At 40.0% G+C, this 16923-nt stretch overlaps 1 protein-coding gene across 1 annotated transcript in view; it reads right to left on the reverse strand.

The window, feature by feature from the left end:
• Slc39a12 (solute carrier family 39 member 12) overlaps positions 1 to 16923 on the reverse strand; it is a 99697-nt gene that overhangs the window by 13721 nt on the left and 69053 nt on the right. Inside the window, exons 11-12 of the mRNA XM_038334700.1 lie at positions 13998 to 14156; positions 11831 to 12018 (exon numbers count right to left, since the gene is read on the reverse strand). Coding sequence (XP_038190628.1) covers positions 11831 to 12018; positions 13998 to 14156 — 347 coding nt within the window. The remainder of the gene's footprint in view (positions 1 to 11830; positions 12019 to 13997; positions 14157 to 16923) is intronic.

Below are 16923 nucleotides of genomic sequence, written 5' to 3' on the forward strand. Positions count from 1 at the left end.
ATATGCACATGCATATATATGATACCTGCACAAATAAACATGAACATGTATCACATAACACACACACATATATAAAGTAAAATAATAAAATAAAATGATATTAGGGATACAATTAAATGAAAAGCCTAAAAACATAGAATCCAGTTCAATTTCGTAGTCATGTGATTAGAAGTGTAGATCATGTGTCTGCTTCATATTCCTCTCATCAGATTCCCTGTGTTGAAATGGTGGGACAGTCACTCTAAGTGTCACGTTTGTGCAGTAACCGTAAGTGCGACATTTGCTGAGCTGTTGCAATCATGAAGCAGCCTAGAAAATTACCAGCAGTCAGTTTACTAGCTGAGTGTAATAACCAGTCTTCCTTTTTCACATTTTTGCCTTGGTTTAAAGGTTCAAATTAAAAATATCCTGTCCCTTCCTTTCACAGAGAACATTACCTGGAAACTGGAAAATGTTGCAAGACAAACTCTGACTGTGATTTCACGTTCTCCCTTGAATTTGTTAGTAGTAACCCAGTAAATTCCTCAAACGATGCCCTTCCCTGTGGCTTTTCTTCATCTATTAATATGTTAGACATACTTTTAATGGAAAACTGTTGATAGCCTTGGAAAGGAGGAGCTATTGAAAAGAAACATCCAAAAAATTGTGTGGCGAGGGCAGAGAAAATGATTTTAAAAACTGTGGTATAGTGACTGGTGGGTGGTGGGTGTGTAGGGGGTTGGGATAGAAAACTGGGCATATAGTTATTCTTCAGCATCCAGGAGACACTTATCCAGGAATTCTCTCTAATGCCAGGACTTGAAGATGCTCATGCCCCTTAGATTAGGTAATTCAATAATTGCATATTATCGATATATATTCTCCTCTGTACTGTATTTCAACAGTGTAGAAAGCAAATAGAGAGAGAACTGGCATAGAGCAGACAACATATAAATAACTGTTATTTTGCACTCTTTGGAGAACAACGACAAAAGAAACACCTATGTCCAGTGCAGATGGAATTCTCTCCTGGGATCCCTGGTCCGTGGTTAACTGACTCCTTACTACTGAAACTATAGCTGTGAAGAACCACCTCCATCCTTGACTCATTTGCCTAGGATTTTCATGGAAATGGTACCTAAACTCTTATTTTTACTTCCTTCTGCCCTGCCACCCCAGAAAGTTTGAGCTTTCCAACAGCCACTAGAGTTCTATTAACACAGTGGACCCTGGGCAGTGGTCCAGCTCCCCCAATTCCAGGGACATCTCCAGTTACAGTGCAGTCCCTTGAGGATTCTACTCACTTGTTGCTATAGAAACTGCCTGCAGTATCTAAAACCTTAGGAAAAATGCCTGAAGGTTTGAGACTTTGCCTCAGCTCCAGAAATAAACTTTCCCTGGCATAACCATGTATGTCTTTAAAAATTCACTAATTTATGCAATATAGAATACATGATATTTGCTAAAAATGAAGCCTCTGTATCCAAACTGCTGAAGAAGATACTTCAAACGTTCGTTCCTCCTCGCATCCAAGCAATTTATTAAACTGAGAGATGCTGAGTCTGAGAAATCAGTGCACTTTCAATTCTGAGAATTTTCTAAGAGGGATTTTAGTTTCTCAGACAGAAAAAGATGCGTTTACAAAGCTGTCTCCATTTCCAATTACATCTAAACATGAGTTGATACCAAGGGATGGATTAGTTTTCAACAGCTGCTACTAACAGATGACCACAAACTGGGTGCCTTGACACAATAAGAATGTACTATCATATGGTTCTGTAACTCCCAATTTAAGCATGAGTCTTGCCAGGCTAAGATTCCTGTGCCATCAGGGCTGGACTCCTTTCTAAAACTTTGGAGGAGAGTCAATTTTCTTGTCTTTTCCATTTTCTAGAGTAGGGAGTACCCATGTTCCCGGGCTCCTGGCTTCTTCTCTGTCTTTAAAGCCAGCAGCGCTACATATCTCTGACCTTCATTTCATCATTTTAGCTTTTTTCCCACCGATCATAGCCAGATCATGGATTCCTATTTCCAAGACTCATTTTCAAATGTTTAAACCTCAATAGCATTTCCAAGTCCCTTTTGACTTGATAGTCAAGGCTCCTCCAGATTAGGGGGAGTTATATGTATATAACTTTCATAGATTACATATATATATATATATTCATATATATATTCATAAAATATTTGTGGCAAACACAGGACTGTGAAAAAGTCATCAAATCAATAGATCTAATTATAATTAATATTTGGAGCACATGTACTATGAAAATAGAGGAAAAGAATACTGGGAATGGTTAGGTATAAACAGAAATGGGAAAAATATGGAACATGGGAAGGCAGTGAAGAGAAACTAAGGATGTATAAAGAAGCCATGTGGAAACTCATACTTTATAAGATAATTTAAAACAATTGGCTTAAAAGAAATACTTTGTGTGAAAGTACCATGCATGTATGGACAGTGCTGATTCCAGAATCCATGATTTATTAAATGAAAATCTCAGTGCCAGATATAGCATATTTTCCTAGGAGTAGTTGGCTAGCAAGGCCACAGAACCCCCTGTCCACAAAAAGCTGTATGGGATATGGTTATTATCATTAGTTGTCCACCAGAAGTAGATGATTATAGTCTATTTCTGAAGATATCACACATCATGGTTGCAGAACTGAACTAGAAGCTTTCTGTGTTATGGCTAACCTCTATTAGTGATAGACATTGTTATGTGTACATGTGGGGAAGAAGAGCTAGCAGTGGTCTTCCCCAATATTAGCCCTTGTGTGCTACAATACCAACTTGCAAAGCAAGAACTTCTTATTGGTGCAATAATAGCATGATCAATATAGAGGAAACCAACATATTTCTGGTTAGATCTCAGTACTGCTCCATAGTAGGTCACGTGTAGTACAGAACACCTGATCACAAAGACACATAGCTGGGAAAATTTATTAGCACTAGGAGTGAACCTACTATGATTGTTTACTATAAGGACATGTTACCCAATTGTCTCTATATCAATAGACCTGGGCTATCTTAGGTATTAATTAAAAAAAAAACTTCTATTTGCAGAAAACAGGTCAGGGTTGGACAGATGGCTCAGTGTTTAAGAGTACTGGCTGCTCTTCCAGAGGACATGGATTCAATTCCCACATGGCAGCTCACAATTGTCTGTAACTCCAGTTCCAGGGGGTTCAATGACTCTCGCAAAACATTTATATACACTGGCAAAACACCAATGTATATAAATTTTTTAAAAAATCATTTTTAAAAAGTTGTGCAAAACAGGATCTAATGCAAAGATTCATGACTGGTCAGGATGCTGAGAACTGGCCACTATCAACTGCTCATGAATAAACTGGACACCCATATTGTAACTGCCTCGCTGAATAAGGTTTTGAGCCATGTGGCAAACATAGACAAAAATAATGGGCTAATATAAGTTATAAGAGTTAATAAGAAGCCTGAGCTAATGGGTCAATCAGTTTATAACTAATGAAGATCTCTGTGTGGTTTCTTTGGGACTTAACAACTGTGTGAACTGGGCAGGATAAAAACCTTAGTCAACATCATATCCCTCCTCCAAGAATCAGGGAGCATTAAGAAAAAGGGCAGAAAGAATAAAAGATCTACATGATAGGAAGGGGCTATAAAATGCTGTTTTATGACTATGGCATGGCTATGGCACTCACAAACTCAGGTTAGCTGTGGCTGCCCACATAGGACATACATAAAACAAAGCCAGCAAGCACTCAACCAGAAATGGGGAGGGGGTCATGGGGCCCCCATACTACCCAAGGGACCTAATGACTATCCAACGTTGTTGGGGAAGAGAAAGTCATTTTCTTCAGTGAGATAGCCACTAATGAGTCCTTCAGTGGATGACTGCATACACATGCCTACATGAGCACTCCTGATAAAAACTAACGGGTCACAAAGGGAAAACAAAACAAAAAGAAATGAAAGTGGAATGGGTACAATGTGGGAGGAAAGTAGTGGAGGTAGGAGAAAGATGAGAGGGTAGAAAATAGTATGACTATAATATAACATATATAATGTGTATGTGTATATATATATATATATACACATATACATATAAAGGCATATAAACATCCTTAAAAGTATCAACTATTATATATGTAAGAAATTGTCAAATATTATTTTGATGGCTACTCTTGGTTTTCAACTTGACTACATCTGGAATTAACTAAAACTCAAGTGACTGAGTACACCTGTGAGGGATGTTTTCATTAATTAAATCAATTTAAGTGAGAAGATCTATTTTTATCTGGATCTTTGGAGGTGGGAAGATCCACTTCTAATGTAGACCACATCGTCTTCTGTTAGCCTACTTAAAGGACATGGGAGAAGGAGGCTTTCACTCTGCCTGCTTGTTGTCATGGGCAAGTCTTCTCTGGCATTAGAGCCTACTTCTTTAGAATTCCAGCTTATACAGAACACCAGCTGGGACATCCAGCCATATGAACTAAACAACTACTGGATTCTTGACTCTTCCATTGGTAGATAGCCATTGTTAGACTTTTAGACAAGCTGATCACCCCTGTAAACCAGTCTATCAAATCTGATAGATAGACGATATTTAGATAAATAAATAGATAGATAGATATAGATAGATAGATGATAGATGCAGAGTATATAAATTCATTCTATAGGTTCTGTTCCTCCAGAGAAATCTGACCAATATAATTATATATGTGTTAAATGTGTTAAATTGTCAACTATTATGCACTTGTATAAAATTATATATTATGTACATTTGTTAAAACTTCCATATATCATATATAAAACTGTCATATGTGTGTGTGTGTGTGTGTGTATGAAATTGTTAAAGGACAATTTTTTAATGTTTTGGAGAACCTGAACAATCAAGATAAATGGATAATAATCAAAGATTGTTGCTTATGTCAGACACTTCTGCTAGGTCCTCCCCATCAAACATGCTACCTGAGCTGTACCACTTATCTCTCTTAAGGTGGGTGAAAGTTACAAAGACAGAAAGGACACCTCAGAAACAGTTAAGGAAAATAAGCATCAAGCCAAGGATTTTCCCAGATAGAGGTGGTGGAAATGCCAATTCACCAGAGATATGAGTGAATTAGGTGTAGTCTCCCAAAAACTTATTGGTCAATACCCCAATACCTACTATAAAAGTATTTGAAGATGAAGTTCTGAGATGCCTATCATCTGCTTTTCTACAACTGTAAACAAAATATCCAACACTGAAAACTTCTAGAGAGGAAAGAGCTGCTTTAGCTCAGAGTTTAAAGCCTTGATCCCACGGACACTTGGTTCAGTGTTTCTGGGTCCATGCTGAGGCAAACATCATGGAGTGGGAAATATATGGAGTTTTTCACCTCACGATGGACAGGACTGTGGGAGAGAGGGGATGGGACAAGTACAACTTTCAAAGAGATGCCTCAGTATCTTACTTCCTAGAGTAAAGCTTCACCTCTTGAAGGTCCTGGCACCGCTCACATCATCCAACTTAGCTGTGAACCAAGCAGTTAATACATGATCCTGAGGCACACACTCCATGTTAAAACCACATCACAAATTAATTAGGTGTGAGCTCATCATGGTAGAATTAGCACCACTGTAAGAGATGAGAGATTGAAATTCTCCAATTCCCATTCAATGTCCCATCCCCACATGAGGACATAGGAAGACATTGGTTGGGGACCAAATAGGCCAAAAATTGATCTCAGACTTTCCAGGCTGTACAGCTATGATATGTACATTTCTGTCTCTCAGCCCACCAAGACTGAGGCATTTTGTTATAGCAGCCTAAGCAACAAAGAAAATATTCAAATATATAGGTAGCAAATGGCAGAAGCCCAGACACATAAAGCAAAATCAACAGAACTAAGAGAAGAAGCAGGCAAACCTACAGACAGGAACTGAGAATCTAGCATTAAGCCAGTGAGAAAAATCAGGAATTAATTTGAAAACATGGCCCATACTACTAATCAAGTCAACTTAACTGATGCTCACAGAACCCTGTCTCTAATAACTTAACTCACCAAATTAGACCGTGTGATATACCAGTCTCTGAACACTCCTCTCTCTGCACTAATAGAAGAAAACATGCCTGTCCTAAAAATGCACTTCATTAAAAGGGCAACTGAAAGGCATTTTGATTCCAAATATTGCTTAGACAATACATTTCTACATAATCCGTGCAACAAAAAGAAAACAAATTACACAGAAAATTCCAAAGGGGCACACTGAAAGTACACAATACATGGGAGTCTGGAGAGAAACTTCATGGGGAAATTGATAGCTTTAAATGCGAGTGTTAGAAAAGAGGAGTTAAAACCCATGATAGATATTACACTCTACCTTATAAAATAAGAAAATAAAGAAAACTTACATTCAAAGCATAAAGAAAGAAATACTAGAAATTATCACAGACGCGGCAACAACAAATCACAACTTCTCATACCTCAACTATGTTCCTGTTGGTTTCTCCATTTGTTAGGTTTGTGTTTCCTGCTCCTGTAGACTTAGCAACGAGCCAGAGACTGTTCCTGGATGCAGTGCAGCAGATCCCAATGAACTGGAAGCTATGACTACAATTTGAACATCTGGGGAATTCATAAAGTGGCTCGAAGTTACTATGGTGATGGGAGTACTCATTGCTGACCACTGTAAGCAGCCTGGGCTTCTGCTGGAAATAATCTACCTAGAAACTGGGAGACTCCTTGGAGCATCCCTTGGCCGTCTCTGCCCAGCAGTAGTGAGCAGGCCACTTAAGGAAACATGAGGGTAATGACAAAGGCTCAGACCGCTCAGTGACACCTGGATTGTGCCTTCTACCCAGAAGGGAACCCAAACTGGCCCACTTGCTATATGGAAGTAAGGGGAAAGAAGTGTGTGCTCTGGAGGACTAAGAAGGTAAGTAGCACACAGGACCTCAAGAGCAGCAACATCTTGTGCTTTTTGTGACTCTGTGTGTGTGTGTGTGTGTGTGTGTGCGCGCGCGCGCGCGCGTGCGCGCGCGCGCGCGCGCACGCATTTGTTAAGTCTTAGTGGACGCCTTGGCTGTCTCTACCAGAGAGAAACCGTGAAGGGCATGAGCGCTTCTGAAGGGGACGGGGGACAGGGACCTTGTTGATGGATTTTATTTGTCACACTTCATCCTCCCCCAGCCCCATCTCCTGTGCAACCACTGCAGCAGAGATCCCAGAGCACGATTAGCCTTGCACAGTTCCTTGCTCTGCTCCTACACTCATCCCCCGCTCTGTCCTGAGTTCTAGAGAAAGAAGGCCAATATAAATATCTCTGGGCAATGGGAGAAAAGCCTTCTCCCTTTTTTTCACACCTTCTTTCAAAGCTGAGGGGATAACCCCATTGGTGAAATGCTTGCCGCCAAGCCTTGTGCCTAAGTGCCATTCCTAGTACCCATATAGAAGTCAGAGGCAGAGGTGTGCACTTGTGATCCAAACACTGGGAGGCATAGATGGGTAGAGCCCTGGGCCTTGCTATCCAGCTAACTTAGCCTAATCAGTGAGCCCCAGTTCCCAGTGAGTGACCCTGCCACAAAAACAAGATGGACTCTTTCTGAGGAATAACACCTGAGTTTGATGTCTGACCTCCAACACACACACACACACACACACACACACACACACACACAGAGAGAGAGAGAGAGAGAGAGAGAGAGAAGACAGAGACGGAGAGACAGAGATATGGACAGAAAGAGGCAGAAAGAGAGAGGAAAAAGACAGAAAGTGAGATAGAGAGACAGAGACAGACAGAGAGACTCCTTCCTGTCTCAGGTAAAGACCTATGAGGCACGTTTTAAGCTTCAAAAGGTTCTGGGTGGTGGAACATGCAGCCATCAACTTAATAGAAGCCCTGCTCTGATGAATTGTCTTGTTCTCTGGCTCCCTCCTCCTGCTCTTTGCTCTGGCTCTTGTCCTAAATGAATTATTCTCATGTGTTTTTGTCCTTGCTTTGAGGAAAACCCAATTGGGACACCAGTCTTCATACCACAATGTTGATTCCCCTGGCCACACAGAGCTCTTCATGTCTTTTAGAAAGGATTGAACACAACTTGCAGTCCATGTATTTGTATAAAGCCACCCCTCATGGGAGAATGAAGGCTGGCAGTTTTCCCTAGGGAAGACGTTCTTCTAACTTGATCCCATTGCTAATGGCCCCTTCTTGCCCACATTCCCTTCTCTTTAGGAGTTCCATTTCTTTGAAACAAAAAGCCAAACACATAGCTTCTCTTTTCACCTTAACTTTCCCGCGAAGTTGCCTGGTGATTAGCAAACTATGTTACCCTAAAATAATCCATCAACCCTTCTGTTTCCCTCATTTCTTTTCTTTGCTGTTACACAGTCTCAGAGCCATGCTCTCCTCTTTTTAAATGACAGACTATTTTCTTTGGCACAGCTCCAGAGAACAGCAACAGTTAAAGTCGCCGCTATGTGAAAGAGCTGTATTTGTTTAGAATTTACTCTGAAGGCCGTGAGAGCAAGCGACCTGGATTTTAGAAGCCGCCCCAGGAAATTCACAGGATTTTCTTTCCTGTCTTCTTGCCAGGAAGCTGGCTTCTCTTTGGGCAATGGCAAGTTGCAGTAAGGTCAAAATTTATGCCAGCTGGGCTTGCCTAAGCTATCAGCCACCTTGCTCTCTCTCTTACCCTTATGTATATAGAGCAGAAACAGTGGCAGGAAAATAACAGCATTAGCTTAGGCTGCCACATGACAGATGGGATGAATACTCTTCCCAATGTAGAAAGAACGGCGGGGCTGCGTCCCGCCACCCAGCTAGCTTTATCCCAAATAATTACACAGAAACTGTACTTTTTAAAACACTGTCTGGCCCATTATCTGTAGCCTCTTATTTCTACTTCGGATATTATTTATGTAATGACACTGTTTACATTTGGAAATCATTGTCTTCATTTATTGCACAGTTGTCTATTCTATTAGTCTTAAAGTTAGATAAGTGTTGAGAATAATATGTTTGTCAAATTTATATTTAGGATAATCAGGTTTTTAGGCACATAGAGATTATATTTAGTATAGATAGTATGATCTTCAACCTCTTCGAAGAGCTGTAGAACATGGCCTTTAATCTAACCTAGAGTTTTGTACTTATGAGACACAATCACTCCTGGCAATAATGCTCTACTCCCGAGAGAACGTTGAGCACCAAAGGCACTCCACTGGGACTTTGTCTTCTTCTTGGCAGAACTGGCCTTTGGGCAAAGAAAAGCCCATACCTCCACTACTGACTAAGATACAAAATATCCATAAGTGGATAAAACAGAATTGTCTTATCTTCTTGCCAAGACAGGATAGGATAGTACTACTAAAGGTTCCTTGCTGTTAAAAAATGGTATGTCAGGTTGTGTTAGGCCTTAGCCAAAGTTGGTTGCCTCAACATTGCTAACGAGACTTTGTGTGGTTGCCCAGGTAGTCAGTTGTCTCTGTCATCTGTTACACATTTTGGAAGTTTCTCGTTTGTGCTTCCTGATTGCTTTAGTAATATTACTTCCCTTCTCAGATCTTTGATGGGGTTGAAGATTAGATAATTGTAGCTACCTTCTACATTATTTAGATTTCCTGAAGTGAAATGTTTAGTAAAATTTCTGTTATATGTTCCTCGCCTAATAGTTTGCTTCTTGTAATTTTATATGATCTATTCCCATTGTAAATAGTTGTATTTGGTTTCTGAATCTGCCTTATTTAGACAAAAGGGGGAGATGTTGTGGCGGCTGACCAATCCCTGCTTTGAGGGACATGGCTGCTCCAGGGGAAAAAGGTACCTTTAAAAAGAACCGGGTTTGGGAGAGGTGGCCCTGTTTTCCTCCCGCTTGGCTCTCTGCTTCGCTTGAACCTTGGCTTTGTAAGTATATCCCACTTTCTCCCTTTATTAAAACTGATTATTTCGGATGAGGCTAATTTGATTATTTTCCATTGCTGCCCGACTGCCGCGCTACATCCCAAGATTTTTCTTGGAGGAATACATAACCAACAAAGAAAAAGGATTGACTTTGTACACACACACACACACACACACACACACACACACACACACACACACATCCATCATACCTTGAAGAGCAATTCAATCTAGGTGAAGAAACAAAATGACCTTAAAAGGAATACTGTACTGCCCCATAAAGGACAAAAGAGAACACTGAAGAAGGAGGCTCAGAAGTGAACATGAAGACCCACAGAGACATTTGAACAATGGGGAGCTCACATCATTTGATGGGAAGTGGTGGTGTGTTTTCCAACTTACAAAAGGTTAGAAATCTGAATTCCTTATCTCAGAAGGAACACAGGAGCGACGGTGACCTTGGGTTGGGAGAAAGAGGTCAGAGGTAGCATTTGATCCACTTTTAGTTTCATTTATCAAAATGAAAATGTTTGCTTAGCATGGCAAATAATGTTTTTAAACATCTGTAAACATAGAGCATGCCTGGTGGTGGCTTTGCCCACTTCACTCTCAGTAATTCAGAAAAGCTGCCAGAGTTCAGAAGCACAGGGTTCAATTTGGCACTTGCCATGGGAACCTCTCTGAAATCTGCCTTCAGGATGCTCTGGTCCTCTGGTGGTAGAAGCTCCACTTCTTGTTCCCTTATTTTTTCTCATAAAACAGCTCTCTGCACTTACTTCCTAGACAGTAAATAACTGAGTCCTGCCGCATCGCTAGTCAACCCCTGAGGATCTGCTCCACAAATCACCTTCAAGGCTGTTTAGTTTTGCGTTATCTTCTCCAGGATACAGGGAATAACAGAAGTTGCTTTTGTTCAGGCTGACTTAGCCATTCATTTATTTTCTTTTTTTTTTCTTTTTGCTGCCTTCTAACTAACAAGAAGGGTTGATAATTAATGTTTTACTCTAAATGCTTTTTCTTTGGTTTTTGAGACAAGGCCTGTAGTTTAGGCTTATGCATCAAGGATGAATTTTAACTCCTTATCATTTGCCTCTAGCTCCTAAGTGCTGGGGTAACAGGTGTGCACCACCATGCCAGCTTTTGTAGTACTGGGCACTGACCTTGGGGCTCTGTGCATGCTAGCCACCAAGAAAATAAAGAGAAGAGGACAGAAGGAGGGAACACAGGAAACAAGTAAGAAAGTGGGCAGGGGAAGAGTGGGAAAGTTTTTCCAGGGTCTATTTTTTTTAATAATATTATAGAGAATGAAAATTAGTGAGCAAGTTTCCATTATTATTAACAAAGATCTCTTATGGAATTATATTGCAGTTTTACATAGCAAAAAGCTATCACAATCTTTCTTACTTCATAAGTCCTTCAATATTTAAAAATAAAATCATATTTTTAGAGCATATGGTTGGTTAACTAAATTCAACAGTTACGAATCTACTGACAAATGTTGGTTCAACTGTTTTCCATTATATAGGCAGGATGGCTGTTTGAGAGAACTTTCCATTTTAGGTGCAAGTCTAGGCCTTTTGTACAGATGCAACATTGTGACACTGGTCTATTGCCCAGCTGAAGACTATGACAGAGGACATCTTCCTCTCAGCTCACTGTCAGAACATCAGCATTTTCTGAGTCTTGAGTGGTGTGTCCTCTGCCTACAACTTGTTTTCTTGGATTCCACGGAGTATTTACCTATCTATTTATCTATCACCTATCTATCTATCTATCTATCTATCTATCTATCTATCTATCTATCTATCTATCTATCATCTATCTATCACCTATCTATCTATCTATCTATCTATCATCTATCTATCTACATTCTTCAGCTCCTACCACTCTTCCCTTTAGTTGATTTTTTCCTTGTTTTTCATTGCTTTTTACATTTTTGGTGTTAGCAAAACAAAATAGAAAACCCAGAAATCTTACCATCTCCACCAAGGATAAATATAGGAACATTCCAGCAGTCACTGTTAAGATCCAGTCTTGGACACATGGATCAGCAGACACGGAGAGACCGATGTACAGTCCTATGAAGGCGGTCAGGGCACTTAGAAAGTTCATTAGGATGGCAGTCCGGATGGAAAGTCCAGAGCTTAAGAGTACAGCGAAGTCTCCTGGAGTTTGGGCAGGGAGGGGGAAGTCACCATCGCTTATCTGAAGATGCTTTTGACAAATTAATGTACTACTAGTTTGTTTTGAATTGCGCAAACAGGACTGATTTGGAGAGTAAAGATGAATGATCAGTTAGTAAAACACAACCACCTACAGCTCTGGGGCTCGTTGCCCAGTTGATTTGAGGCTCACAATGGATGTATTCCTTTTCCTAAATATAACCCTTCCAGAGAGGTCTGTGACACCGTCTCCAGCCTCTGATACCCTGCAGCATTTTCAACTCAGAAAAATGCAAAGCGAAGGTATCCTCTAGCCTGGAGTTTCTCAATTCATTTCTGTTGTTGCTTTGGTCTGGATCCTTGCTAGGAGAATCGTGATGCTATACAGGCTTTTATGACTTACTTACTTGGAGTGTATTGTAGGGAAAGAGAAAAATGGCTGAACTAGAGATTTTTAAATCCTTCAAAGGATGATTTGAGAATTGAACCCTTTCTTTAGAAAACGTTTTCATGCAGTGATCAGAGTTATTCCATACTCGTCTTTCCATACCTCTGTGCCAGAAGATGAACATTTTACCTGCAAATCTAGGCGGTCTAGTGTTCAGTCTCATCACCAAACAGAGGCTGAAATTGAATTGAGATTACATGTGGGGCTCTATTCACTAATTCCATTGCATAACCGGTCCCAGAAATAGCTCATGATGGCACCATACTGGCCTGCTGCACACTGCTACACAGCCCCGTGATTTGAGGTTGAAGGTCAAGTACCACACCACTAGTGCAGTAGCTTAACACATGGCCATGGCGTTTGAGTCCCAGAACAGCTCAATTTCGCTGGACTCAGAAAGGACCTTAGCTAAACTGGGTCAATAATAACTTGGTAATGGGACGTTGGGGAATGGAGATTGATCACAAGAGGGCATGGCTGGCCCATGGGACAACGTGAACTTGAAATTGAAAGCAGAAAGAATGAGTCTGTCCTAGTTTCCCCTCTCTTGCTCTGATTAAACACTCTGGCTGAAAACCTATGGGAGGAAAGGATTTATTTTGTACAATATTTCCATGCCACAGTATATCACTGAGGAAGTCAGAGCAGCAACTCAAGCAAGACCTTGGAGGAATGCTGCATGCTGACGCACTCCATTTCATACTTAGCTAGCCTTCTTATACAGCTGAGGACCACCTTGTCAGGGAATGGTGCTGCCCTCCATAGGCTAGGCTCTCCTAGCCCATCAATGAAGACAATCAACCACCTCTAGCCAATCCCTCTATGTATACACCCTTCTGAGGTGGCTCTAGGCTGTGTCAAAATGACAATTCAAAGCTAGTTAGGCAGAGGCCTCCCTCTCTCTAGACCACGTATGTAACCAGCACCACCTCCACTAATTCTAGCCCTGTTTCTGAAATCCCTATTTTATTCAGTCTTGGTTCCTAAGGATTGGTGTACAAGGTTGGATACTAAGTTTATACAATAAAAGTCCTCTGTGTAGCTGATATCATACACCTGTTGCTTCAATTTTATGCTGTTTCAATTATTCTGTATTAATCAGGTTAACTCATGTTTTTATTTTAATTTGAATGTTGTTTTATCTCACAGGCCTGTTTTCTAACACAATGATTTCTCTCTTAACATGTTTACTATGATTAACAGGCAAGATTTTGTGAACTTTGCCAAAGTTCTTTAGAATGAGACTTCTCTGAATGACTCTCTTTTATGTTGAATTAGCTGGAATTTGTGAGGCACAATTCTTGACCTTGGGAAAGAAGATAAGGAGCCATCTTAAGCTTTATCTAAAGGTCAATGCATTTGTTTGCTTAGTTGGTTGGTTTTTGTTTGGATTTGATTTGCTTAAAAATTAAATAAACTAAAAATTGAAAGTGATTTAAATATAATGTTTCTCTGTTTTAATGTCTAGAGAAGAATCCAAGCAAACGATTGCTGGGGATATACTAGGACACCCCCAAGAAGCGGGAATACTTACCCATTTCATGTGGAATTTCATGACACAAAATAGCAATTGTTGTGGTTATTCCTGACTCCAATGAAGAGGAGAAGGCTGTCCCTATTACTAGGCCATCTGCAAAATTGTGCAGGCTGTCCCCAACTAGTATCATAATTGCCAATAAGCTGACAGTTTTGCCTAAAGAAGGAATGAGAAGTATTAATAAAGAGCTACAGATGTCATGGGTTCCTTCCCATCCCAGAACCTTTCCCATTCACCCCGACATTCTTAAATTGCACCTCATCAAACAACCCTATCATATTCAGAATAAAAGATAAGCCAGAACCGGGAATGAAATGTGGTACCCAATAAACTCAAAATGACCACTATATTTTTTTTAACTGCTTTGACCAAACATAAAATAAATTATGTGCTGATATTTGGTTTCTTCATTTAATTGAATTAAGCTATGGTGATTTGGATGAGAATGGACCCCATAGGCTCGTATGTTTGAATTTTTGGTCCCCATTTGGTGAAATTGCCTGGTAAGAGTTGGAAGGCACAACTTCACTAGAGGAGGTGTCACTGGGGACAGTCTTGTTTTATTCTGGGTGTTCCCCTCTACCTTCTACTGTGATTTGAGATATGAGCTTTCTGCTGTTCCTGCCATCAGGTTTTTCTTCCACCATCATGGACTCTAACTCTCCAAAGTCATAAGTACAACTAAATGTCTTCTTTTATAAGTTGCCTTGGTCATAGCATTTTATCCCTGGAATAGAAAAGTAACTAATACACATGCCAAAGATGAACAATAAAGCAGTGCTACAAACCCCATGGTCTTTGTAAGCATTCTAAGAAAACCTAAGAACCCTGCTGCGTGCACGATGCTGACGACCCTCACATCATTCATATGTTGGAACTTGACTTTCTGACGTGATGCTATGGGGAAGTAGAGCCTTGGGGGAAGTTGTTACGTGTTGAACTGGGGCTTCTGCTCTATCCTGCTTGCCATGTGAGGGCACAGAGAGAAAACACCATCAGTGAGCCAGAATGGGGAACCTTGCCTCTCCTTGACTTTGGCTTTTCATGTTACAGACACTGGAAAAGGAATTTCTATTACCTATAAATTACTCACATAAAGAAATGTGTTAGAGCACAGCAGTGTTCGTGGTCTGAGTCAACTCTCCCTGTGGGGTACCACTGGTGTGCTGCTGCTCCGACCCTGATGCTCCTGCACTGGTCTGCTCAGTGTAATTTCTGTCATCATGAGATCACCGTGCTACCTGACCTGACTGGGGTTAATGACCCTTCTAAACTGCTTCCTTTGCCCCCCAACTGTATCTGCAAACAGAATCACAATCAACTCTTCTGGCTCCCAAATTATCTTTGTAGCAATTACTCACTGTACTGTCTTTCTGCAAAATAACTTTTAGTATCAGACCAGCTAAACACTGAACAAAATAAAGAGAAGTTTCCTTTCCATAGGGTTATGTTCTGTTTTGCTCACTATCTGCTTAGTAGTTGTTAAAAATTATCATAATGGGCTTGCATTTTAATAGAAAAAAAATTATATTAAAAATTTCATGACTCAACCTAGTTAGAGACTTGAGCAACTAACAAAAAAAGTACTTTGAGAATAACATGTATTCAGATAGTAAGCTCCCTGGTTATTTTAGTCAATAAGAATAGACATTTACCAATTTACCACAGACTAAAGCTTTATTCCTCTGCTTCAAATATGCTGTGGGAGCAGTGTAAGCAGAAGCTGCTGCCACTATCACTGAGAATGTTTTCTGAATAAGTGGTGGAAACTGGCAGATGTTAGTTTCTCAGATATTGACCATTCGTGACCCAAGAATGAGAGGTCCTGCTGTATTTTGCAGTAGGACAGTGAGTGAGATGACACGCCGTATACTTAAACAAGTGATGAACAAAGTTCTTCTTTTCAAGCAGGAGATAGCTGCATTAACTGTGTTACAAAGATGGCCTATGTAATTTACTTCTAAAACTCATACATGTTTGTAAATATCAAGAATTAAATTAATGTGTCAGGTTATATAGTTCAGTGGTAGAATTCTTGTCTGGCTGTATGAAGGACTAGGTTTAATCTCCTGTCTGAAAAACAAGAGTATAGAACAAATTTTCACCATTTTCAGGGTTTACTAACTTATTTAATCCTTTGTTAAATCTGGAGAAAGTTCAGGAAGTGATCATAAACACACAGGATAAATACCAAATTTTTGGATTCAGGAGGTTCACTCCAACACTGCCTGAAAGTTCTCAGTCTCTAATGACACTATGTCACTTAGATGCTCCTGCCAGCTTTCAACAACAAATTTCTTTTTTAAAAATAATTTAAAGTGGTATATTAAGGCACAGCTGCCTACAAATAAAGCCTTATGTTTTCCTTATGCCTACATGCAGGTTTGATCCTAATAGAATGCATACAAATGCAAGATTTTCTGTACTCTAACCCTTTCTAGGAAACTGTATGGCCTATTTTCATTGTCTGTTACTTTATTATCTCTGGTTACAGGTTTATAAATGTGACAATGTGGAAATGTAAGAAGACACAAGGCGAATAAACATTTGCATGTAAACCACAAGCTACACACCATGCATTTATGCATATTTAGCAAGATCATTTATGCATTTAATGGAAGATAGTATTTGCTGATGGTTTAATATACTTGACACCAAAATGTAATATTTCACCTTTTTTCATGTTCCTGGCACAGAATCACACATGTCTGAACTATCTGAGATTTTCCACCATGAAGCATGGGCTAGAACTAATCTGATTAGTGGTTTTGTTTATTTAAATCAGACTGTGGAGAGGATTTTCACATCCTGTCTTTTGAAAGAAAAGCTGAGCCCTACCAATGAGGCAATATGAAAGAACTGATCACAAAGTCAGAGCTAACTCAGTATTTTCCCTGCAAACAGCAGCTTAGTGTTCTAATTT

This window comes from Arvicola amphibius, chromosome 6 (genome assembly GCF_903992535.2).
Source record: "Arvicola amphibius chromosome 6, mArvAmp1.2, whole genome shotgun sequence".
NCBI lineage: Eukaryota > Metazoa > Chordata > Mammalia > Rodentia > Cricetidae > Arvicola > Arvicola amphibius.